At 33.8% G+C, this 25,353-nt stretch overlaps 1 protein-coding gene across 2 annotated transcripts; it reads right to left on the minus strand.

Moving 5' to 3' along the window:
• Positions 1–364: 364 nt before the first annotated feature.
• On the minus strand, positions 365–25,353 carry Rab5 (RAS oncogene family member Rab5). 2 transcript variants are annotated; one of them, XM_089244321.1, is made up of 6 exons: positions 25,132–25,353; positions 24,122–24,297; positions 15,016–15,167; positions 13,240–13,362; positions 2,382–2,475; positions 365–2,115 (listed from the first exon to the last, which is right to left on the minus strand). In XM_089244321.1, the coding sequence occupies exons 2-6, from the start codon at positions 24,282–24,284 to the stop codon at positions 2,003–2,005; spliced, it is 645 nt and encodes a 214-aa protein (XP_089100447.1). In that variant the 5' UTR covers positions 24,285–24,297; positions 25,132–25,353; the 3' UTR covers positions 365–2,002. The 2 variants fall into 2 exon arrangements, with proteins under 2 accessions (XP_089100447.1, XP_089100448.1); XM_089244322.1 differs by having other exon boundaries at positions 25,289–25,342.

The following is a 25,353-nucleotide window of genomic DNA, read 5'->3' on the forward strand; positions in this document are numbered from 1 at the left end:
CAAGACAAAACCTCTATATTCCATAAGCAGGAAAAAATTAGAATGAAAATTGGACTCGTCCTAGTAAGCAAAATAGCCCATCCGAACATTTTTTTTCATTCAATTTATTCAGCATATACTACTCTGGTTTTTCCCATGCATTCTAATTTCAAAAAATATATAAATCATAAATAATTTGCAACTTTTCACTAATTTGTTTTTGAATTAAAAAAAAAAATCACTTTCTATCATATAGTTTGCACTCGAAGGTTAAGAAATTATAACATTTCTTCAGTCATACACTGGTTCTTTTGAAAGTGATTCAAATCGCATCAAAAGAAATTTACCAAAATGTCAGTTCATTCAAAAGAAAAATCTCACTATGTGTATTACACAGCAACAAAAAATAGCATTTTAATTCAATTCATGGAATATATAAGCAATGACAGTTTGTTCTTAATTTTTACTACAATTCAACGAAATGAAGGTTTTTTTTACTGCGATACACATACTGTACATTATTAAAAACTTCCGATCTTTCACTGTCTACTTGATGAAGCAGCACATTCTCAAACTTCTTTTAAGCATAACAAACACTAAAAAAAAAAAGACTAACAAATCATCAAACCCAAATACACATTTCTTTAACACAGTCCAGATAGTTAATGCACTTTTTTTTAAGAGTTCAATTGATATACATAAAAAGTATAAAAATCTAGATATTGATTTAATTTGATTGTATTTTCTTTTTAAAAAGTATAACCAGAAACTTATATCAATTCTGTCAGAGGACTAACTGCATGAAGCAAAAAAAATTTAATGAAAGCAAATTGTCAAACTCCTCAGCGAGGTAAATAAAATATCAAATTTTCTTAACAAAAATTACTATTAAAATTGGAATGTACTAAAATTTTAAAAACAAATGACAAAATTATAGGTTTATATTAGCTTCATCTTTTTTTAATCTGAAAATATATAATTTAGGAAATTGGTGCCCGAGTATCAATTTAAATTGATCATCGAAGAAAATTGTTGTTTATACAAGCACTAACAATAAAAAAAATTTTAAAAACCTTATCCTTATTTTAATCAATGCTTCGAGTCTGCATCTGTGTTTTTTATCGTTCTTCCACAAGGCAAAATTTGGGTGAAAGAGAGAAAACAAAGATATATTTAAGGAAAAACAAAATATTAGTAACGTAAAAGCAACCAGGCAAAGTTATCGCACCTCATGTAATGAAATAATTTCAAAATTTTCAATATCACCAATACGTCTGAAAGAGGAAAAGATATCTCATGGAATGTAACAATGCCTCGGATTGAAATTCCTCACGAGACAGAATAGATAGGTTACAAAATTTTGAGCAATTGTGAAAAAAAAAAGATTACAGAAAGTAAGTCATTTTCATGCAGCCCATGTTCACCCATCGAGTATATGCCTGTATTGCTATACATGTTCATTGTATTCAAAATATTCATTGCATAGTTTCATTGCAACATACAAACTACACAAGCAGCTTAATATCAATTACCAGTGGAAACATCCAAATTTCCCAATGTTTTTAAATTAGGAATCTATCGCACACATAAAGAGGGGAAAAAATTAAATCTGGACTGTAGATATCGCACTAAATTCCAATTTTTCACATCAAAGTAATTTTGGTTTTTATAAAAAAAAAACAGCTATTAAAAAAATTCACCAGTATTAAGAAAAAGAAATCAATAGGAAACATAACAATTACATGCATTAAAATTTGAATACAAATACACACGTGTGTGTGTATATATGTGAACCCTGCTCTTAACCAGCAAACAACATGGTACACAGATGACTTTGCTACAGAATATGAAAAACTGCTTTCATACACACAAGGAAACTGGTCTTTGCTTCAAATAGTCAACTTTTAAGAAGTGTTATATATATATACAAGTTTTTTTTCCCAATGTACATTACACATTATCATTTTTTTCTTTAAAAAATAAGAAAACAGATGCAGCTGAAGGGAGATATTAGTCCAGTCTATCATTTACAACAGCCACCTTGTTGATGCTGGGTATCATCCATTAGCACTCGTCCTCTTGGATCATTAGCACCACCATTACCCGATGATGGATCGCTTTTTGGTAACTTTTTTGCTATAAAACAAATAAGAGGGGAAAAAAGAAACAAAATTAATACAAGGAGAAATTAATTTGGAGCTTCTCGTTATAATACACGTTATTATACACTTCTGTTTTACTGCTGCATAATGAAATTCATGCCCAAGTTTGATACACAATGTTACCACATTGTGCAATCTGCCTTTACAACACTTGCATTACAGATTTTTGGAAGACACGCATCATGCAATCGGCCCTAAATTAATTTTAAAGCAGTGAAGTTACTAGAAATAAATCATTACCAATCGCTAGGAAAATATCATTAACGTTCATGGCTGTCTTAGCAGATGTTTCCATGAAGAGAAGACCATTTTCTTCTGCATACGCTTGAGCTTCCTACATCAAGTGAATAATTTATAGCAACATAAATAGGTATAACAGTGAATAGGTGATACATTCTAGTTTATTCATACTGAAGCATAATCAAAGTAAAATGAGACCATGAAATAGTTTGTTTCAAAAAATATGAGACAAGTCCAACACCCGAGGTTACAAAATGTGAAGTGATTTCTTTATTTCTCTGTTGTATTGTCGTTCCTTTGATGTATCTTATTCAAGGCCATAATGTGCCTTCTCAGGACAGACTTTTTTGCCCCTGCCCCCCATTTATTCAATGATTCAAAAATTTTGTATGTACACAACACACAACTCTGCAATCGGATCGGATACATACCCCCCCCCTCTCATTTGGCTCATGGTCCCGCTTGCTCCCAGCCTAGTTTACAGGCCTGTATTATGTGCATGTCTCTTTAAAAAAAAATTACTAATTTAAATCATTTCAAAATAGATTGGGAAAATTTATAAAAAACGGAAAAACAATTTTTTAATTTACATTAAATACAGTACATCAAAGTACTGTATTTAATGTACATGATGTACCTTTTAATTGAATGATGTACCTTGAATACAGGCCCCCCCCCCCCCGTATTCAAGGTTTCCATATTCAATGTTTTTTCCCTTTATTAGAAATTTTTTTGACAACACTCAGCAATCACCATTCACTTGTTTTGTTTACAAAATTTGAGTTGCGTGCGATTATAATTCTTCGCAATAAGAATGCTTTGAAAAGACAAAAAAATGAAAACTTGACAAGAAAAATTGGATGTATTGATGAAAGTCAGTCAATACCTGCTGTGGTCTGCCATTACGGAATCGATGAATCTATGGTGAGATATATCAAGAAAAAGAATCTGAAATTTGTTCAGCCATGCCAGTGAAAACTTTGCATTGCCTATGAGATTCATGTGTTTCTCGTACATGAAATGCTTTTTCTTGTGAGTACAAGACTGATACAAAAAGGTATTCCAAATGATTGTAATATTATAACAGAAAAGACAAAATTTTACTCTTCTATAAAAGGAAGGGCTGGTAAAACGTTTATTTCATCAGAATTTTATGCAAGTATAGGTTGTTTCATAGGTTTAAGAAACGATTCGGATCACGCAATGTAAAAATCACAGACGATCAAGCCTCTGCCGACCAGGAAGCAACTAGAAAATTTCCAAAGACTTTGCAGAAAATTATTAAAGAGAAGGACAAAACTTCCGCTGACAAAACTGCATTATTTTGGAAGAAAATGCTGCAAAGAACATTTAAGGCCCAAGAAGAAAAGCGATCTCCTGGTTTTAAGGCAATAAGGATAGACTTCCTATGTTTTGTGCAAATGCATAATGGGTACATGATAACGCCAAATATCATTTTCTAATTTGCATTTAAGGTAAGGATAAGACACAGCTCCCAGTATTTTGGACGAACAATAAAAAAGCTTGGACTACGAAAACTTTGCCTGGATTGGTTTAAACAGCGTTTTGTTCCAGAAGTCAGGAGGTACCTTGAAAGTGAATACATGCCATTCAAAGTTCTTTTGATGCTGGACTGACCAAGGAGGAATTAATACAGCTGACTGGTTCTGAAACTGAAGCAGTACCAGATGAAGATCAAGTAGTAGAAGACAAGTTCACAAGTAACATAGCAGAAGGGCTTCGCAAGCTGAAATCAACAATAGATTATTTTCATGGCATAGATCCCTCTATTTTACATTCTTCACATGTAGAAAATTAGTAGAGGAAGCCTTGTCAACATGCTCCAACATACTTGATATGAGGAAACAGCAAACAGAAAGCACAATGTTCTTCCAGAAAACATCGCCAACAATCGCTGCACCCTTTTTTACATTCCCTTCTACCTCTGCGTCACCTTGCTCTTTCTCATGATGTTAAATAAACGAAATATACGGGAAAAAACCCATGGTTTCAGTTATTCATGGATTTCTCGTATTCGTTTCACCCCTAGAACATAACCCCTGCGAATACGGGGGGGGGGGGGGGGGACTTTAACTTAAAAATTCCATCTAACAAGTATCGAAACAAGTGCTCTTGCTTTTGAAAAACGTACTGTAATGACCTGGTAGAGCAGCTTTTCTCAACCTATGGGTTCAAGGTGACCAGAGGTGGTCTGCGATATAAATGGTCCACACAGCCACACTTGAACATTTAAATTCCAAATAAATGTAAAATTATTTAATTCTTGTGATTGATATTAGTACAGTAGCACCTCTATTCCAGACTCCTCTGAACATAGGTTATACATAAAAGTTCCAGACAACAGGGTTGGTAAAAAACCGTTTTTGGTTTAAACCGGTTTTTTTTGTTTTAAATAGTATTTACATGAAAAAAAAAATTCTGAAAAATCATTCAAACTTCTAATAATTAAAATAAAATGTTTAATGTAATTAATACTATTCCCATATTAATAAATATTTCTTATATTTTAACGAAAACCAACTTTTGCAATTTAATTATTTTTTGCTCAACTCAATGGATTACTTTGTGTTTGAAAATTATTTTAATGTTATTATTAATCATATATATAAAGATGCTTTCTCCAGTTACTTTCAGTATGCTTAATTAGGAAGCCATTTTGGAAAAACTATAATAAAAATTAGGTGAATATAATGTATTTAATGAAGTATAAATAATGCAGATTAATTAGTGATGATTTACAATATACAGGGTGATAATAACTAAGGTTCTGATTTCAAAACTTTAAAAAAAAGAACGATTGTCAGAATGACTTGAAAATTGACATTAATATTCCTGAAAAAATGGAATTTTATTTGGTAAAGGGGAAAAAATACTTAAAAATGTAAAATTAATGACATCCAACACGTGGGAAATTTGCTTGCAGAATGGAAATGATAGCCAGTCATGGCAAAATGATAACTTAATTATAGCATTGCACAATTTCATAATTCATAGAAACATCACAAAAACCGAAGTAATTGAACAAATAACTACAACTTACTCAAGAAATATTAAATATGTTATCCATTTCTGGCTATGAGGTGAACGTATAAAAAAAAGCAAGCAAAAATTCTTGTTCAACAACAGATCAGAGTATGCCATGGTCATGATGTGAATGCGCTTGCAATTCACCTTTATTAAACCAAACGCGCCCCCACGTTAATATTCCTGAGGAACTTCTAACATATAGGGGATGCGCTGGAGATTGCAATCTGACCACTGTTCATAACATTTTGAAGTACCCCACACAGCCAAAAGTTGCAAGGGTGAAGTTGCATCCTGTTATTGTCAAAATGGGTCTTCGGCAGCTGCTTTGCTGGGATTGCAATGTGCATCTTGATAGAAGTTTTTCTATCCACACTGATGCTGTGGAAATGCCGAAATGTGGTTGCATAAAATAGATTATACTGCTGGCCAAGTGCAGTATCATCTACTTGCACTTTTTTCTTTTGCAAAAGAAATTTCCATTGCTTCAGCAGTATCCATGCAAATTATTTTCAAGTCATTCTGGCCAGTACTTATTGTGTAATTGTGGAATCAAAACCTTAATTATAATCACCCTGTATATAGCTGATTATTTTTCATAAATCAGTTACTAATAAGCAGTAGAACCTTGATTAACTGGGCTTAACAGTGAAAGTATCAAAAAAAAACTATTGAATATTAAGATTGGGAGATATACAGTAGCAGATGTGCTATACTTCTTATGGGAAAGAAAATTAAAATGTCTGAGGTAATTTAACTACTAGTACACTAGTCTTTGTCCTTTAAGGACATCTTTATTGGATTATAAGACCACCTGCCCTTAGCATGATGGTGTCACTACTGTTGCTACTGCTTTGTGAAGGGAAAAAGAAACCTTGTGAGATAATACACCATTACATTTAGATGTGTGATTCAATCCTCATTCATGAATTTGCTTAAGATAGAGCATCAGAATGTAGCCAAAGGTTAGAAAATGTGGTAAGAATGAGAAATTTTGACTTTTGTATATAACTTTAAATAATTAAGATACTTCATATGAAAAAAATATATACACATTCAGGCCACTTTTATGACTTTTTGAAAAAAACCACTTATACCATCTTATGCCATTTAAAGATATACCATCAAAATGTACCCCAAGAATATAAAATGTGGTAAGAATGAAAAATTTTGGGTAATAATGAACCAATATGATATTTTTCAAGGAAAAAAAATGATACTTAGGCCACTTGATTTTTAAAAAACCACACGGTTTAAACCAAACAACCCTGCCAGACAATAATCTGGATAATACAGTGGAACCTGAGTTTTCATAGTAAGAGCAGTAAGGTATCATTGAGTACTGATACATATTTTCCTTTTTCAAATAATTAATAAAGCAATATAGTGCATAAAGTAACATTCAATTTTTTAAAGGGGGCAGCAATTTTAGGTGGGAACAAAGAACACATTACACAAAATTATCAAATTTTAAAGTTGCGGGGGCAGCAAAAATGTTTGCTCAGGGTGACTGAATCATGTTTGTTCTGCTGTAACAAAATTATTTGTTACAGCAGACTTATTTTTCAAACATTTTTTGTAGGATCCAAAAGAAGTTATTTTTTCTGAAGATTATAAATGATAGATTTCCTGATTCCATATTCTTCACACAACATTCCTACTGGTGTTCTATGTTCTAGCTTTTCAGAAGTTCAACTTCCTCACATACACACTTAAAGTGCTACATTTCAGTTTGCAGTTTATTCCTGCCACGTTGTTTAACATTCTCAGCAAATTTGGAAATTCACATAGATAATCAAAAATATAGCGGTGTTCTAAAACACTAGGGTTACCTGTACAGCATGGAGAATAAAGATAGAAGTTATTTTTATCAAAGCTGGCTTTCTCACTAATCATTAAGGGGAGTCGTTCAATTTGAATTTAGAGACATCACGTCGAATTCTTTTCAGATGGATAATGTCACGGTTGATCCAAGGGTTAAAGAAACTTTTAGATGAGGAGCATTTGGTAGGAACAGTGGCTTTGCATTTTTTCGATAACAGCATTGAATTTACTCCAGAGACATTGAATATCGTTAGAAGAGGAAATGAAGTCAGGAAAGTGGATACGAATGAATTTTGGGAGAAAGGAAATTTTGTGGTTGGAACAGCCATCAAAAACAGAAAAATGATAAACCAGGATTCTGTTGGAAACCGCAATTAGGTCTAATGTGGAGATTGAGTGATTAGATATTCTTGTAGGTTCCAAGATGGTTTGGACCAGGTTAAATTTGAGGAAAATGTCAAGAACTCTATTGTCAATACCATGGTTTCCCGAGAGGGACTGCATTTTATACCAATCTATATTGGGTAGATTCCAATCGCCGGCCATAATTAGAAGATGTGAATTATGAAATTGGTCTGGAATTGTTTCAAGTTCAATGAAGTAGCGAGGGTCCGAGGCAAGGGCGTATGTAAAGGGAAAAAATTACAATGGGAGTGCAGTTGAGGTGATGCCTTCTGCACCAACAATTTCAATATTTGATTCAAGAGGAATTTCAATTTGAGGGATAGAACTGTTAAAAACAAGGGCAACACCCCCTCTATGGGTATTTCTATCTTTACGAAAAGTAGAGAAATTTGATGGTAGGAATTCGGTATTGCTGATATTACTATGCAACCATGTTTCTGTAACCGCTAGGAAATTGGGATTATGAGCCAAGAGGATGGATTTGAAAGAGATTTTATTGATTATGCTTCTTGTATTAACAGTACCAATTCTGAAAGGATTATTTTGGAGTGGAAAATGAGAAATTAAGGAGGGGTGGTTTGTGAGGCGAGGACTAAAGGGAGAACAGGCAAAGGAAGGTCAGAGGGAGGAGTAATACTGGAATGGGTTTGGGAAAACGGGATAATGTTGTTAATGCTGGGATCCAAAATGTATTTTTTAGTGTTGTTGACAAGAGCAAAATTGTGAAAGAGTTAAACTTTCAATCAGGAGTCATGGAATTTTCGGGAGGCCCCCAAATTTGCCAACGTAGCCTGCACATCTCAGGTGAAAGGGCCTCAGAGATTGAAACTGTTTTTTAATTTAAAAGCATTTTTGAGAATTTCAGTTTTGATTTTGAATTTATTAAGTTTAATTATTGAAAGTCTAGGACCAAGGATTCTTTTAGGGCCAATTCTATGGCAACAGTCGATGTCAGAGGCAGAAATTTCAAGTTCAAGAATATCAGAGCAACATTTAATTATTTTAGATTCAAGAGTCGAGGTAGATTCAATGTCAGAGGCCTCCTCCGGGATGCCACGAAAAATTAGGTTCGACCGACGCGAGCGGTCTTCAAGGTCAATAACTTTCGAAGCAAATGAAGAGTGAAGTTCAGAGAGGTCTAAGACTTGGTGTTGGAGATCCTCAATATGCAGAAATTTATCTTCTACAGCACTTAGTCGCTCGGATAATCCGTTGACTTGGATACTGAAAGAATCTTGCTTTTGGAATAAGAGTGCGAGTTGGTTAAGTATGGCAAGTTGGGTATCCTGGATATCATGAATGAAATGATTCACAATTTTGATCTTCTATACATTTCAAACAGCATAGGTTTTTTTAAAAAATAAGAATCATTTTCTGTGGGATCAATGCCACCAGACTTGGCGTAAAAGTTATACAACGGGTCCGTTCACATTCACAATTGAACAAACAACAATCTGTAACTTGCATAGTACTGATAATCTAAATTTTTTACCTTTATGACATGAATGTCGCTCTCCACTTGTTAATGCAAGATATACAGAAGACTGGATGTTGTGAAGACATTTATTATTTGAGATGTTAATTTTTTTAAGGAAGGAAAAAACTCATCTCTGCCTCTACCGGGAGTCGAACCCGGGTCCCTCGATTGCCGGACGAGTGCTCTGACCACTAAGCTACTGCACGGTTCCGTTCGGCATATATACGCTCTAGCGAAGGGAAATCTCTATCTCCTCTGTAGCTTAGTGGTCAGAGCACTCGTCCGGCAATCGAGGGACCCGGGTTCGACTCCCGGTAGAGGCAGAGACGAGTTTTTTTCCTTCCTTAAAAAATTAACATCTCAAATAATAAATATCTTCACAACATCCAGTCTTCTGTATATCTTGTATTAAGAGTATGGAAAGTTCAGATTGTAACACGTTAATGAAAGTATATTTCCTCATAAGAAGGATAAGCCAAATTTAGGAAACAGTTTTGTAAGGGATGATCATTGTTTCCATAAATCAGGCTTTGAACATGAAGAAATTCTGTAGTGATGCAGATTCCAGAATAGTGGAATAATGTGGCAGCTAAGATCAGTTATTATAGATGTGCAAACATCGTAAGTAATCATGATGTGGCACAGCTTGGAAAAAGGTTGGCCACCCCTGTCCTAGATTAATGTTGATGATTAAGTTGTAATTTGTAGTCATTTTGCTGATCAAGGATAGAGAGATTAATTGGATAATTCAAACCTTTTTCCAGTGACTTTGGACTTTGAATTAACCAAGTTTAATTATGTTGGAAGGGAATAAAAGATGTTTCACGTGGATGGAAATTTTCTTTCTGGGCTGCTCCAGCAACAATAAGTGTTGGAAATTATATCCTTGCATTTTTTATGCATTTGTTCCTACGGAAATGAATTAAGGCATCTATTAATCACAACTGCAGTGTTCGCCTTTAGCTCTTCAAAAGTGTGGCATTTATTGTTCTTGTAATACCTTTGATTAACTAACACCTTGGCTTACAACTAGGATTTTTTCATGATATTTATGCCTTGGTCATCGAATACGGATTCAGCTGATATTTTCTTGGATGTAAATTTTCTCTGAACATGGCAGTCATGTTGTGAGCCTCAGAATCACTTTCCATTCTTTCAAAAAAACTTATTTCTTTCAGAAATCTTGAGCTATTTCATGTGCAATAAATGATGTAAATACGAGAAAAATACATAAAAGAGCCTAGACCTAAATGATTTCGTTCACATGTTCTTTCAGTGAGATTCTCATTTTAAAACTGAACTGTCTAGACATTATAAAAGAATCTTAGAATAATAAGAATCTAAGAAAAATAATCTTATTATTTGAGATGTTAATTTTTTTAAGGAAGGAAAAAACTCATCTCTGCCTCTACCGGGAGTCGAACCCGGGTCCCTCGATTGCCGGACGAGTGCTCTGACCACTAAGCTACTGCACGGTTCCGTTCGGCATATATACGCTCTAGCGAAGGGAAATCTCTATCTCCTCTGTAGCTTAGTGGTCAGAGCACTCGTCCGGCAATCGAGGGACCCGGGTTCGACTCCCGGTAGAGGCAGAGACGAGTTTTTTTCCTTCCTTAAAAAATTAACATCTCAAATAATAAATATCTTCACAACATCCAGTCTTCTGTATATCTTGTATTTTTTACCTTTAGTTAAGTTTCGAAAACGAAAATATTTAAAAGCCTCTAATGAAGTTAATATGAGACAGTTTACTTGTTGAAAAACTCTATTTTAAAAATTAATAACCATATTAGATTTCTGATCATTCATCATGGTTGAATAAACGTAACCTATACCAGGATGGCCAACTTGCAGCGCGCATGGCTGTTTGCAGCATTCCATAGTATCAGAAGTGGTGTGTAAACCTTATTTTTCACAGAAATTGAAAAAATTCTTTGCCTATTAAACCAATTGGCATTCTTAACTTCTGGATAACTTTTTATTCAATGTGTTTTGACACACACCTTGAAAAAAACATTAAGGGGTGTGGGGACTAGATTTGCTAGATGGATCATATTTACTCGATTCGAGAACATCTTCGTGGGTAAAAAGGCAAGTGGTACATTGTTTATTCATAAATTATTGAGGGACTTGTTTCGGATGGCCTAAGTACTGTGAGCCCCAGGTTCCATCACCTATGCCTAACATACAATATACACAAGCTGAAATTTTGCTGTGAAAATCCTGATAAGTGTTTTTTACTCTTTTCTTAACATTCTTCCAGTTTGTTCTGTGATGTACGTCACAGATTTTGGAATATTCTGCTTTGAGAATAGTTTACAGACAGGCTTGAAAATTTGATTCCAATTAAATTAAAATTATTGAAAGAGTTAAGGTTTTCTCTGGAATAAAAAATTTATCAGAAGAGAATTTATAGATTGATTTATTAGTAAATATATAAATTATTTATATTTGTTTCAGATTTATTGCATATATTAAATTCCATATGTTAAATTCCCAGTGTTGATAGATTTTTTTTTTGTAAGCTTTTTTCTACTAGTAGACAATAAAAGTCAAAGAACCTAATCAAAAAGCTGGTAAATTAATTTTTACCAATGAACCGTTGGATTGAATGTTTTTAGAAATGAATTATTTGATTCACAGGGATACCAGTGAATGATGGGGGAAGGGGAAATGGGACCTTACTTTAATTTTTTTCTATAGGGACCACACACAACTTCAGGGTTCATATAAAATTTCCTAAATAAAAATTATAAGGAGTTTTTAAACATGTTTAAGGAATCATGACAAACTTCAGAACTTATGAGTTTTACAGCAAAAAAAAAAAAAGGGAACATATGAAAACACATTTTAAATTTTTGCTGTTCTCAAAAATATAGATGTAAAACAGTTTAGAAATTATAACTTTTGATTTTTTTACCCAGCATTATAAGAATTCATAAAGTAATCCACATGCAGATAACCCATACTTTTCTGTTGTCACCAATGTGTTTTAAAACCATCACGTTTGGGTCAAAAATAGAACAGCATTTGATTAACATTTTGGTTAAAAGTATTAATAACAGAGTCACATAAATTGTAAAGGTTCTAAGTGATATTCATTCCCAGAAAATTATTCAGAATATTAAAAAAAACCAAAGCTGAAAAAGATTCTTTACGAAATTATTCACATTTGGAGAAACTATTCATCTCTTGGAACACATACAACAGGAATATTCAAAATATTTTTTTTTTTTAATTTTATGGGCATGATTCCCATTGTTTTCTTGTTATACTCAAAAAAGAAATTGTTGCAAAATTGAGGAAAATTTCAGGAGAATCAACACGATATTTGGCAATTTAGTACTCGTTATTTGGCGACATTGGCAAGTGAACATTTGTTATTTGGCAAATTCACAAATTAGGAATTGTTATTTGGCAGACTAGCACTCTTTTACTCGCGAAATAAAAAAATTTTCAGGAAACATCTGAATTTGACGCAATGACGATAGACCTTAGCAATTTCTGCTGCTTGCAGTGGAGACTTCTTTTTTTAAACAGAAACCGCCTCATATTTGCAGTTGGTAGACTAGAGTAAACCATCTTCAGTTGCACGACCACAGATATTATCGAGTGTTTCGCGATGAAAAGCTCAATAAGGAGCTGGTAATTTAAATAAGGGATGCTGAAATACGTGGAGAAATAAAACATGCTCTCAGAAATAATTTTGTGGCACATGGGAAAAAAATTTTTGGAGCCCTTTTCCATAATTCAGGGAATTTGAGGATGCTGAACACATCATTGGTGACACTGATACATACAAAGCATGTATAAAATAATATTCAAGTTTCCAAGTACACACAAAAACATATATTCACAAACAAGTGCTATTTGGTGCGGACAAAAACAAATACACTACTGAAGCAGGATGTTAATTTTGGCACCTATGTCATGGCACCATAAATCTGCTTCAACTCCTGGATGAGGATCGGCTGAAGAAAGAGGGTGCCCTGGATAAGGTGAGAGGCCAGGAGAAGAAAATATGGTCTAAAGGGACCATGGTTAAAAACACTGATCTATACCAAAAAGAAACTTAAAATTAAATTTTTAATGACATAATGGATATACTTCTAATTCAACAGCTCGTTTTGCAGCTAGATCAGACTTATTTCCAGCAAGGGCAATCACAATGTTTGGGCTGGCCTGGCGCTGAAGCTCTTTCACCCATGTTTTTGCTCTGCTGAAAGTATCCTAGATGAAAAAAAAAATTTTTTTTCTTCTTCATAAATTTTATACACACTGCATCTGATTGCAACTAATGTTGTAACAGATGACTCCCCCACCAAGACCTTAAAGTTTTCAAAGCATTCAATGTAACCAAATTTTTTTCCATTAGGAAAATAAAATACCCCTTTTTAAAAAACAAAGTTGAGAAGAACCAGGCTTTTCTACTTTTTGGTATGTGTGTCAACAAATCCTTTGTCCTTAGAATTCATTCAAGAATTATCCGGTATGATTTCAGTATCACTAAGGTTATTAGCACACCTGAACTATTTCCAGATAGGGCAGTTTATTCAAAATCCTCCATTTCAATACATACACTGCCTACAGTAACAATATTTCTTCAGGATGATGCACTTTTAATGAATAGCACCATGAAAATGTAACATGAAATGCTCAATGAATACTTTTGATAAATAAAAAGTACTTCAGTTAGATTTTTGACTTAACATTTTTCAATATTTTATAAAAATTTAAAAATGTTTTTTTCAGTCATTCAATCAGAAAATATGAGCACTACAAATACGGCAAACGTGTATATCTAAGTACATAAAAGTTCTACATTTTCTGAGAGAAACTTTACTAAAAACAAAAGTGCTAAAATAATGATAAATAGGACCAATTATGAACTAACCTTTAAAACAGAGGAATGCCCTGGGGGACGAGTGCTCCACATATTGATATGTATAAATTGTCCATTAGAAGATTAGTACTATGACAGAATAATCAAGTAATTCCCTTGTACAGATAACGCTTTACCATAGAAAAACATTACTTATAGCAATGTTTCCCAACCTTTTTGATGTTGCAAACCACTCCCCCCCCCCCCCCCGTAGTGAAGGTCAATGTTTTGCTGACCCCTTGTAGTACAGACCAATGCTTCACAAGACTCCTTGTAGTAGAGATCAAGTCTCCGCGAATCCCCCTGTAGGGTCAGAAAGTCAATATCGACATCACCCTCCCATAAAATACAAAAAAGCAATTGTTTTTTTATAATCTGCATACATAAAAAAAATTGAATTACAACTTTACAGTACAAAATGTGTCATTCATGAAAGTACATGGAAATGATTCTGCGAATCCCTCACAAAGTCCTCACTGACCACCAGGGCTCTGCAGACCATGAGCTGGGAAACATTGATGTATAAGATGGCAAAACATACAAATTTTAAAAAACCTTGACAAATGAAAAAAAAGGTTGAAATTTCATAAGAGCTAAGAATTTGTTTCAAATAAAAATAATGGTCTAAATTATTTTTTAAACTTTTTGGGACCATTTCCATGTTGATGAGATAAAGTGGGCAAATTGTGTTGTCATCAAAATCAAATTGAATCATGCTGAATTGTTTCACTGCATTTATTTTCCTGGCACACTATCCCAAAATGTTTGAAAAACTATTTGTAAAAGTTTAATTCATACATCTGTTTTCCCAACAACCTGTGTTCTAGACACCTCCCACCCCAGGCAAGTGAGAAAAGACATTACAAATACAAAATTTTAAGCCGCCTCCCCCCCCCCCCAAATAACTGTTTCAATCACCATTGCAACCCTAAGTTTGTCAAGCCCTGATCTAATAAACGTGTTTGTATCATACATGAATAATCACTATTAATATACATTACTTGGTTCGTAATATCATAAACCACAATTGCAGCCTGAGCTCCTCTATAATACATAGGAGCTAAACTATGATACCGTTCCTGACCAGCTGTATCCCATATTTCAAACTTCACAGTTGTATCATCCAAACATACTGTCTGCGTCAGAAATGCAGCTAAAGGAAAATACCAACATAAAAAATTAAGCTCACATCACTAAAAAAACAAATCTAAACTCATAGAAGCACATTTTGAGGTTAACAATGAGATAACTAATTACATTAAAAAGTCCACAAATTTTCAAAAAAATATCACTTGGATGTATAAGTTGCAAAATAAAAAATGGTGTTAATTCAAAACATCTGCACAACCAACGGCGTCTTTTTACACTTTTCACTATTTTGCTAAGATATAATTTTCCTCGAAATTGTCTTCAGATGATCTAAGCTGTAGCTGTTAATCCAGCATTCCTAGCAAAACCTGCCTGATCATTCCCCTCACAAAAACTCCGAAAGAAAAGAAATAATTTAAAATTTTAACTTCCAAACTTTGAATTTGTTTTCTCTGGTTTTCTTTATTTGCACAGAACTTTTCCTTGACTTTTTATCAACATACTCTTTTTGAAGAAAAAAAAATTCAAGGGCTATTCAAGCACTTTTCCAAGCAAACTTAAAAAATTCAAGGACACCATGGTTGATAAAAATCGAGATTTCTTCAAAAAAAAAAGTGAAATTGGATTTTTTCAATTTATATTCAACATCTGCTCATTTTTGATTTCATATTCGAAATGTCAATTTACTAAAGATATGTAATTTTAAAACAATTATATAGTTCTAATTCCAACTTGCACACAATATCAAATTCTAAAGGTCTTGCTTTAAAAAAAAACCATTGTGTAATAATCATTATACACAAATCACATTTAAGCAGAAATCATTTTATGTTTGAAACAGTATTGAAATTTGCCTTCAATAAAAATCAAAATGCATCTAGCCATATATGTAGGGTGACCATATGACCTCTATTTCCTGTAATTTTGGCCATCCTGACTTTTTCATAAAAATGTTCATTTCCCATATTTTAACAGCCTATTTGAATTTTTCTTTACTAAAATTATTTTCCCAATCTTATAAATTTTATTATAATTATGACTTTAAATATGAATATATTTAATTTGTTATATTAACGTTTTTTCCCATAGAATTCATTTATAAATCTACTGCTTCAATGCAATAGTGCTTTAATAATTAGCAACTTTGCTTACCTTTTCACATCTTTGGTGACAACTACCAAATTTTCCATATTTTTATCGAGGAAATATGGTCAGCTTACTTATACGCCAATTGACATTCATTATAATTCAATAGCTTAAAATATTTTGAAGCAATATTATAAAGAATAATATTGATATATTATATAATTATATTTGAAGCTAAAAAATAATTAGCATTCATTCTTTATTTTCATAAATACAGTGCATTTGATTAAACATTTTAACTTTACTTTGGAACAAAGCACCAGGAAAGAGTTTAAACATTCATCTGGCATAGAACTTATATGAAAATTGAAATGAGTCAAATTTTCACCCATCCAGACTACTTTTTCGAGAATATTTCAAACAGACTGCATATGTTTTCACCAATGTTGAAGTCTAAGTACTTCGTTCAAGTGGCTAGACCTTGTGTCTATAACATACCTCCCTCAGCTAAAGAAGAACATTCTGAAATCGCGTTTGTAAGCTGAAACACGATTCCCCATAGGTTTCTACATAAAACTAATTCATTCCAGGTTAGGTCCAAAATTTGACGATAACTTTTATAAAACATAAAAAAACCACTAAAAAAAACAAACTGACCACAGATTGAAAATGAAATGATTAGTCATAATTGGATACCTAAATAATTTACAGGAAGAGGAGAAACTGAAAATCCTTTCATGCTACACCATGTTCACAGCCCAGCCACGTTTGTAGGCGTAATCTTATGTGGTCTCATCAGCTAATTTCTGTCTCGTACATGCAGACCTAAGATTCTTTTATAATGTCTAGACAGTTCAGTTTTAAAATGAGAATCTCACTGAAAGAACATGTGAACGAAATCATTTAGGTCTAGGCTCTTTTATGTATTTTTCTCGTATTTACATCATTTATTGCACATGAAATAGCTCAAGATTTCTGAAAGAAATAAGTTTTTTTGAAAGAATGGAAAGTGATTCTGAGGCTCACAACATGACTGCCATGTTCAGAGAAAATTTACATCCAAGAAAATATCAGCTGAATCCGTATTCGATGACCAAGGCATAAATATCATGAAAAAATCCTAGTTGTAAGCCAAGGTGTTAGTTAATCAAAGGTATTACAAGAACAATAAATGCCACACTTTTGAAGAGCTAAAGGCGAACACTGCAGTTGTGATTAATAGATGCCTTAATTCATTTCCGTAGGAACAAATGCATAAAAAATGCAAGGATATAATTTCCAACACTTATTGTTGCTGGAGCAGCCCAGAAAGAAAATTTCCATCCACGTGAAACATCTTTTATTCCCTTCCAACATAATTAAACTTGGTTAATTCAAAGTCCAAAGTCACTGGAAAAAGGTTTGAATTATCCAATTAATCTCTCTATCCTGGATCAGCAAAATGACTACAAATTACAACTTAATCATCAACATTAATCTAGGACAGGGGTGGCCAACCTTTTTCCAAGCTGTGCCACATCATGATTACTTACGATGTTTGCACATCTATAATAACTGATCTTAGCTGCCACATTATTCCACTATTCTGGAATCTGCATCACTACAGAATTTCTTCATGTTCAAAGCCTGATTTATGGAAACAATGATCATCCCTTACAAAACTGTTTCCTAAATTTGGCTTATCCTTCTTATGAGGAAATATACTTTCATTAACGTGTTACAATCTGAACTTTCCATACTCTTAATACAAGATATACAGAAGACTGGATGTTGTGAAGATATTTATTATTTGAGATGTTAATTTTTTAAGGAAGGAAAAAAACTCATCTCGATCGAGGGACCCGGGTTCGACTCTCGGTAGAGGCAGAGATGAGTTTTTTCCTTCCTTAAAAAATTAACATCTCAAATAATAAATATCTTTACAACATCCAGTCTTCTGTATATCTTGTATTAACAAGTGGAGAGCGACATTCATGTCACATACTCTTAATGACTGCAATAAGATTAAGATTTTGAATGCTACACCTTGATCCTATAGATTGTACCACTTAATACTGATTATGCTTTTCATAGTCTCGACGCACTCCAGCTGAACAATGTAAAAATGGCCATTATAATAAAAAAAAGAAAAACTGAATTTTCAAACTTTTATTGGTCTCTTGAAAATTTGTTGTTAAACTTGAAAAAGAAAAGCAGTGTCTTTTTTCGGCATCTTATAGAATTTTTCCAAACTAAATTTGCTCATAAAAATACGATTTCTTTTCCTCCAACTTTGAATTATAAAAACCAGAGTTGGTTTTTAACCAGGTTTAAACAGCATTTAAATATAAAACAAAATTTCTGAAAAATCACTCAAACTTCTAATAATTGAAATAAAATGTTTAACTACATTTTAACAAAAACTGACTTTTGCAATTTAATTATTTTATAGCTCAACTCAAGGAATTGTTTTAAGTTTGAAAGTTCTTAATATGTTATTATAAGTTACTTTCAATATGCTTAATTAGGACAAACAAAAACTGTGATAAAAACTAGGCAAATGCAATGTGCTTAATGAAGCATAATTAATGTAGATTAATTAGTGATGATTTACGATAGCAGGGCGATTGATTATAATCAAAATTCCGATTTTAAAACACTGTAAAATAAGTACTGGTCAGAATGACTTGATAATTTACATGAATATTCCTTAAGCCATTGTTTGGCGAAGGAAAAATTTTGGAATGAAAAACATTTAAAACATAAGATTGATAGCGCTGCAGAGATGCCACTGTAATCTATTTTACCTGGGTCCCGGGACACAGGTCATTCAAAAAAATCTGGGTCCTTTTTGAGTGCAAGTGGGTCCCTCTCAAAAAAAATTTAACTGGCCAGTGGGCCATGTTCTGGGTAGGAGAAGGTATCTGCATGTGAATCAAGTATAATTCATTTCTAAAAACATGTCTATCCCAAGGTAAATTAACTTTAATTGTCTACTACTAGGAAAAACTTGCAAAGAAGCTCATTCATTAGCACTGAGAATTTAACGTTTGGAATTCCGCACATGTAATAAATCTAAAACAAATATACAATTGATCCAGCTTATAAAGTTTCTCCCATGTAAAACTTTTTCTACTTAGTAAAACTTATTTTCGTGGTCCTATACGTAAAAAAATAAGTAATTCTCATTAAGATTCCCTCCCTGATGATCCACTACTCTGATCTGTGTGTCGCCATTTAACTCACATATTTTCACACCTGAATGTGGGAGCTATGTCAGATTTGTGTTGGAAAAACTTAACAGTGTGCTCCCTTCCGGTCACATACAGAAAATTGCCGTACTTTCGCGGCTATCTGCCAGCATTCAAAGATAGCGTGTCTATATACAGCGTAAATTTGCCTTGTTGCTACAATATTGCGAATGAATTTTTTTTTAATCGTAAAAGATTGGAACGCCCGTTCAAATTGTAAACTTTCCTGAGATCGAGTTTTTTACAGATTCGGTTTTTTTCCACGACCTTGAACTCTACAGTTTTGTCATCTAGCTACTATGTGGTAGTCACCGTTTCGCATCGCGAAAATCACAGGTGTGTACGCAGAATCGGCTTTCTGAGGGGCACAAGGATCTAATTCTTCACAGAAAGTTTGGGTCACTAACATTCGAAAAGAATTTTAAATTAAGATAGTATAAAAAATTCTTTTATTCTAATATTTTAATTCTCTAAAAAAAATTTTAATTACTGATCTTGGGGGGGGGGGGGGAAGAGAGAAGAGGCCCCCTCATAACCCATCCCCAAATTTTGCTTTTGGTGAAAATCCGAGTTTAGAACCCGCGACTGCGCAATGGTAATCCACATAGGTCCAAAAATGTGATTTTCTAAGGTTTTCGAATTTTGCAGGGCCACAACTGGAAGGGTGGAGGGACAGGCAGGCCTAGTGTCCCGGGCTCTGGACTGGGGGACACCAAATTCCCCCTTTATAACTGCTTCTACATTACATGGATGTGCAAAAATGTGTGCTTGTCCCATTTGAGAAAGTATCTAGTTGGGGCGCTACATAGATGGCACCACCTACTGAACACAAAACGCCAAATGCTGGGTCCACACACATAAGCACACTGTTAAGTTTTTCCAACACAAATCTGACATAGCTCCCATATTTAGGTGTGAAAATATGTGGTAGTTAAATGGCGACAGATCAGAATGGTGGACCATCAGGGACGGAAAATAAAATCATTTTACCAGGAAATCGCTTCGCAAGGATTTATATGAATAGGGAATCTGAAGATAAGTGTCTGAGAGGAGAGAATCTAATTTGCTTTAAATTTGATCAGAAGATATTGAAAGTGCTAAGATTTTTTTAAAGAAATGTAAAATCAATCAGAAGGAATTGATTTATTAGTAAATATATAAATGTGTGCTTCCAACTGTTAAAGTGGATCCTGCTTATAACATTTTTCAAAAAACTATCATAAAAAATGTTATAAACAAGAAAACACTTTAAACGAGAAATCTTAAAGAGAATTACTTATTGTTAGGACCACAAAAATAAGTTGTACTAAGAGGAAAAACATTCTAAATAGGTGAAACGTTATAAGCAGGATCAACAGTACATATTTGTTTTACATTTATTACATGTGCGGAATTCCATATGTTAAATTCTCAGTGCTAATATGAATGAGCTTCTTCGCAAGCTTTTCCTACAAGTAGACAATGAAAGTAAATGAACCTTTGGATAGAACATGTTTTTAGAAATTAATTATACTTGATTCACAGATACCTCCTCCTACCCAGAACATGGCCCGCCGCTTTGTCTCAATGACAAAATATAAACAGGTGATCAAAGACCTGGGGCATGCAGGAAAAAATTCAGAGATACCAGTGAATTATGGGAGCATATAATTTTTTTCAGAATAAATTTTTTTTTGAGAGAGACCCACTTTCACACAAAAAGAACCCAGGTTTTTTTTAATAACCTGGGTCCTAATCAGGTAACTTAAAATTACAGCGGCATCTGATCTATCCTCCAAACTGGTAATGCGTGCATTTGAAGTTTAATGTACACATATTTGTGTTGTAGGTCTGTGTGATCGCAATGGCAACCAGAAGTTTTTTTTTCAAAGGAATAACCAACTCAAACTTTAAAACCTTAGAAAACTACATTTTTAACCAATTACTATTTGTGCAATCACGGGTTCAAACCCAAAATTTCAGGAGAGGGGGGGAGGGGGAGATTATAAGGAACCTCTTCCCCCCCCCCCCAAACAAAAATTTAAAATATTTTTTGTAGGGAATTAAAAAATATTGGAATAAAAATTTTTATACTATCTGTTAATTTAAAATTGTTTTCCAGTGTTAGTGACCCAAACTTTGTGAATTAGATCCTTGTGCCCCTCTGAAAACAGATTCTGCATACACACCCATGATTTTCGCTATACGAAACGGTGACCACCACATAACTGCTAGATGACAAAACTGTGGGTATTAAAGGTAGATTTTATACAGATTTGGTTTTTTTCACCCCAGCTCAGGAAAGTTTTACAATTTGAATAGGCGCTCCAGTCCTTTACGATGTAAAAAAAAATGTGCGTTCAAAATATTGTAAGAACAAGGCGAATTTACATCGTATAGACAGTCTTTGAATGCCGGCAGATAGCTGCAAAAGTACCGTAATTTTAGGAAGGGAAAAGATCTGCAGGGGAATAAAAACTCCAAAATTTGATAATTACATGGCCCCCTCATTCAGGGAAGCAACTAGACATCCCTCATCTTATTCTTCAACAACCCGCGTGTATATCAATACAGTGTACAAAGTAGTAAAAACACTTTCAAGGTCGCGCGATCGATAAATAAATAGAGGGAAGTTGGGAAGGTTTCTCCATATTATTTCTTCTTCTTCTTAGAACTAAGAAAACTCATCCCGGAGGATGCGTGAACAAAATTTTCATGAGTCCTTTTCCGAAATTCCAGGTATTTGACACGTTATAGCACGTCAGTGACATCTCTGGCGCTGTGCTCATCTAACACACGCGAAATTCACCAACAGAATAGAAATGATAGCCAGCCTGGGTAAAGTTAATTTAATTAACATCGCACCATTTCATAATTCATGGAATATCACAATAATGAAGTCATTAAACAAATAACTATCACTTATATAACAAATTTTAAATACAGTCAAACCTTGCCACAACGAATACTCAATATAAAAATAATTCTCTCCACAATGATGTCTGCAGAGTATCATTATATCAAGGTTTCACTGTATGTTGTTCACAGTATTCTGGCTAAGAAGAGTGAAAAATACTTGTTCAACGACAGATCAGAATGTCATGGCAATGACGTGGATGTGCTTTCAATTCAAGTTTACAATCCACCCACATTACACCCCCCCCAAAAGCCTAAAGTTGCCAGGGTTAAGGTCAGGTGAATGTAGAGGCCAGGTATTGTATCATCCTATAATTTTCAAAATCGTTCTTCAGGAGCTGCTTTGCTGGCGTTGCAATGTGCACCTTGATGAAAGTTGTGCTAGCCACACACTGATGCTGGTGAAGTGCCAAGATGTGGTTGCACGAAATATATTATACCGCTGATCAAATAAAAATGTAGGCCATAAATAGATGTAAGTTATAATCACTCTGTACATAACCGATAAATTTGGATAAATCACTTACCTACCTTGATAAACTGGGGGGAGGAGTAAGGTGAAAGCATAAAAACTATTGAATATTAAACCTAGTGGCAATATACAGTACGAGATGTATTGCTTCTTGTCTTATGGAAAGAAAATACCTTTGAGGTAATGTAACTACACTAGTCTTTATTATTTAGGGACAGCTGGTGTCTATTGGATTATAAGACCTGCCCTTAACACGATGGTGACCTCACTATTGCTTCCTTGTGAAGGAAAAAGAAAAACCTTAGATAATACACCACAGGTGTGTGCAGAATTTTTTCAGGGGGTGGGACTAATTTTTTTTTCTTTTTGAGGGGGGGGGGGGGTTAAATTTTTCCATGGAAAATAACACTAATCTCACCTCAGGGTTGGGGATTAGAACCCCCCTCCCTATGATACAATTATATTTAGATGTGTGACGCAATTCTCATACATGAATTTGCTAAAGATATACCATCAAAATGTACAATAGAAAATGTAGTAAAAATGAAAAATTTTGACTAATAATGAACCAATACTTCTCAGGGGAAAAAGTTCAGGTCAGGTCAATCATGATTTTTTGAAGGAAAAAAATAATTGATTTAAACAAAACAATCTCGTCCAAAACATTAAAAAAAAATCTCAAACAAGAAATTTTAACATTAAATTAGATAGAAAACTCGAAGAGTTTGTAAAAGCTTGAATTATCTAAAATTTGAATTAATCAAGTTCCACCATATAAGCCACTCATGAAAATACCTGGAAATGAAGCAGATTATCACTCTCAATATATTGGCGAACAAAACATTTTATTCTGGCCAATACCATAGAACACACAATACCATGCAACGACAAAATTTTTTTCTTTCAAGGTTTTCATTCATCATGGATTGGGTGTCCCCATAATTGCTCAAGAGGTCATACGGTTCTCGAGTCACTCCTGATTTTAACCTAAGAATATTACTTACTCACACAGCTTTTCTGGAAGATAACGTTTTGAATTGATTGCAATACTTATATAAGCAGTGTCTAACATTAGCAACAATAAAAAAAAAAATTTCATTAGTAGGCTGAAAAAAACTCGGGGAAGAAATGGTTTGAATATATATATATATATAAAAAAGAATTAAATTTAGATTACTTCAAAAGATCAAATATTACCAATAAATCAAAAATTTAATGCATTACACTCAAAGTATTTGATGCTACGAGACAAACTTTAAAAACATTTAAAGTCAAATATATGAAGATAATAAATGACCCGACTCAATAGTGTTACGGAACTAACAAAAGTCTTACCCCCAATTGTACTTTCTTGATATTCGTGGAACTGACCCTTGACAAACCTTAGAACTAAGCTTGATTTTCCAACGGCAGATTCTCCAAGCAGCACTAGCTTAAATTGACATATCTTGCCCTGGGAAGATGTGTTAGGTCTCTGCGCACCTCCGCGATTTGCCATTGTTGTGGCTCACCTGCAAAAAAACGACTAATCATGAATACTCTGCAGATAAATTAACCAACCACCAAACATGAAAACATACAGGTAGGTGTACATATACATTAACAAACAAGCACTCGAAAAGAAAAGCATTTTCACTGAATGTTGAAATTGCAATGAAGATTCCCAAAACAGCAACGCTAAATGTTATTCAAGATTTCACACTTCATACTTTTACGGAATAAAAATATATTTCACAAATTAGTTACTAGCTTTTAACAGGAAGGGAGGGGGGAAATTCTGTAGGAATTAACTGATAATGAGAGAACAATTCCCCACGACCTCGGTGAGAAAATAACGCAATAAATTGAGAATATCCTCCCAGAGGAAATGAATACATCAGCACCCTATCTCATAGTAATCAAATGTTTTTTCTAAATGAAAATCTTAGTTTTCCTTCACGGGGGGAATCGACGAAGCCTCGTTCAAAAAAAACTCTCGCGTAGAAAAAAAAATGTTTCAGCGAGCAATAAACTCGTGTTTTATCCGCCGAATATAAATTTACCGTAAACACAATTAATATTTCCACGACAGAGCTCGTATTTCCAGCTTGTGACCGAGTAGGAGGAGGCCACACAAGATTTGACACGATAAGAACAAACGTTCAAAAACGCAATTTCGCCAAAGAAATAAATTTCGCCCCGACATTGGGCGAAAAAAGGGCAACGACAAAAATCCACGGAATGATGAACATGAAGTCGCATATTTGGTGAAGAGAGAGCCAATGAATAGGAGAAAAGCGCTTAACCCTAATCATCCGAGAGCCAATAAATAAATAAATAAATAATAATAGCGATAAAATTCTGACCAAAAGACACGACAGCGAATTACAGCAGAAAATGACGACGACCAGAAATGATAGTTTCTTTCCTCACGACAATTTTTTCGTCTGCTTAAAATGCGCGATTAAATAACCATAGGCAAATTTCAATCAAATATCAAACTAATAGCTAAAAACTTCCTACGTCATTTACACAACAACTGTGTGTTACCACCCTCCTGCTGCTGTTGACTCGTCTCGTCTGTTCGC

Source organism: Pholcus phalangioides, unplaced genomic scaffold, assembly GCF_987345545.1.
Source record: "Pholcus phalangioides strain wild (caught in Gottingen) unplaced genomic scaffold, Ppha-v1.0 ptg000015l_1, whole genome shotgun sequence".
Lineage (NCBI taxonomy): Eukaryota > Metazoa > Arthropoda > Arachnida > Araneae > Pholcidae > Pholcus > Pholcus phalangioides.